Source organism: Myotis davidii, unplaced genomic scaffold, assembly GCF_000327345.1.
Source record: "Myotis davidii unplaced genomic scaffold, ASM32734v1 scaffold925, whole genome shotgun sequence".
NCBI lineage: Eukaryota > Metazoa > Chordata > Mammalia > Chiroptera > Vespertilionidae > Myotis > Myotis davidii.
Genome location: NW_006296531.1, coordinates 436,514 through 438,585, shown reverse-complemented (window position 1 = coordinate 438,585; position 2,072 = coordinate 436,514). Strand labels below are relative to the sequence as shown.

Sequence of the window (2,072 nt, the reverse complement as noted above, 5' to 3'; positions counted from 1 at the left end):
CGGCGGGTCGAGGAGGTGGGGTTGTCCTGGGAGGACCTGGACAGGCCTGGTTCAGCACCCCTCCCGACCCCACCCCTGCTTCCATTAGGACAGCGGGAGAAGAGGGAGCCGGCCAGGGCTTCCTAACCCCCTCCGTTCAGAATTGGACAGAAAGGGTCTGCTGTTAGGGCCAGTCCGCACGGGCACTTCCCGCCCATCAGCCCTGTGAATGGTGGTGCTCGCAGCCTGCCTTGGGAGCAGAGCCATTTCTGAAAAGCCCTCCTGGTTCCCCACAGACAGGACTGTCCCTGTCCTGGTTGTCTAGCCCCCGGAGCTGGGGTCTGTGTACAAATACTCTAGGCCCCTGAGCATCTGACTGATAAGCAGTTGTCTAGTCTGAACATGAAGAGGAGCCTTCTCTTTACTCTCCTTTTACTTTTAATTTTTTGGCTTAGATTTGCTGGAAAGTATAGTCTTGTCAGTCGGACTTGCTGGAGGTGGGTGGGAGGAATTCATTTTAATAGAGAATCTTAAATAGCTACAGTTTTTTAAATTTTAACCACCATTTTAAAAGATCTATATGCATATTTATTTTTTCTATGCATCTGTTTTTAGATGTATTTATTTTGCAGGGGGCCATGGTGGGAAAGGCAAGGTATAGGTTGGTTTTAAAGATGCCTTAAGTGATGCACTTTTTGTTGAAACAGTTACATGATTTCGAAGTTCACGGAGAGCTGGGCTTAACAAAAAAATTAATAGACAGAAGCATCCACACTGTCTTTGAACTGCTCCCCCAAAAAGGCACCAGTCTTTGTTGAACAAAACACAATTTGTAAGGAAGCCTGCTACAAGAGAACATAGTAAACATTGTCTTAAGGTCGTTGAGTGACAGAAAATTATGTCTAGAGCAGCCGTGGGCAAACTACGGCCCGCGGGCCGGATCTTGAAATGAATAAAACTATTGGGAAAAAAAACCGTACCCTTTTATGTAATGATGTTTACTTTGAATTTATATTAGTTCACACAAACAGTCCATCCATGCTATTGTTCCGGCCCTCCGGTCCAGTTTAAGAACCCATTGTGGCCCTGGAGTCAAAAAGTTTGCCTACCCCTGGTCTAGAGGGTGTTTCCTGGAGCAGGCCTGCCGAATCCTCATTGTGGAGATAGGCCCGGCACAGACCCCCAGCTGTACTGGCCCTGAGGGCTTAGCTCTTTCCTTTTTCCCTTTCCTTCTCGTTCTGAACATGAAAGATCCTTCTAAAGAACCACCTTTTACTTTTGTTTCAGCTTAGATTTGTTGGAAAGTACAGTCCTGTCAGGTGGGAGGGAGAAATTCATTTTAATAGAGACCTTTTTCTCTCTTTCTTTTATTGGGGCAGACTCTTTGGTCGGAAAGGTTGTGAAAGTAAAATGCAACCTGAGCCGCTGATGTTGGCTGAGGACCTGGCGGAGTCCCTCTCCTCTGGGTTGTGCTTCCGTGCATGGGCATCTGCTGCTCTCTCGTGGCCAGAGGCCATCATTACAGCCCACTCCTTTTGGGTTTACAGGCAGGTTGTTTAGAGAGGCCAGGAGTATTAACTCTGGTTTTTGGTGGGCGAATGTTTAGGAGAAGGTGTTATCCAATTCAGCCCACTCCAAGGGCAGCAGCCAGCTAATTAGTCTCTGGTCCCAAGCTCACAGCCACATTGGACGAGTAATTTTTCCCAAGCTCAGCCCCCCATGGGCTCCTGTGTAGGAGTTGGTAGTCTGTGGAAACAAGTTGAGGCCATTCTCTCTCACCATCATCCCAGGTGAGAAGGAGCATTGTCCTGAAAGGGTCGCCTTTCCAGGAGATGCCCGAAGTGGGCTGGTTTCCCCTTCCAGGGCTGTCTGAGGGTGCAGTCCTTAAGACCACACCTCTCTCACCCACAGCAACAACGGCGGGAGCGGGAACAGCGGAAGCTGCAGGAGAAGGAACAGCAGCGGCGTCTGGAGGACATGCAGGCCCTGCGGCGGGAGGAGGAGAGGCGGCAAGCAGAGCGGGAGCAGGTACAGGCCCCCAGCACACACTGCACACACCCCTCCCCTCCCCTGGCCTCCCTGCCCGCTCCTGC

General features: G+C 50.4%; 1 protein-coding gene across 1 annotated transcript in view; it reads left to right on the top strand.

Moving 5' to 3' along the window:
* The window catches only part of MINK1 (misshapen-like kinase 1), a 19,091-nt gene that overhangs the window by 8,058 nt on the left and 8,961 nt on the right, over positions 1-2,072 (top strand). The window contains 2 exon segments of the mRNA XM_015569236.1: positions 1-15; positions 1,891-2,007. The exon segment at positions 1-15 is cut by the window's left edge and continues 9 nt beyond it. Coding sequence (XP_015424722.1) covers positions 1-15; positions 1,891-2,007 — 132 coding nt within the window.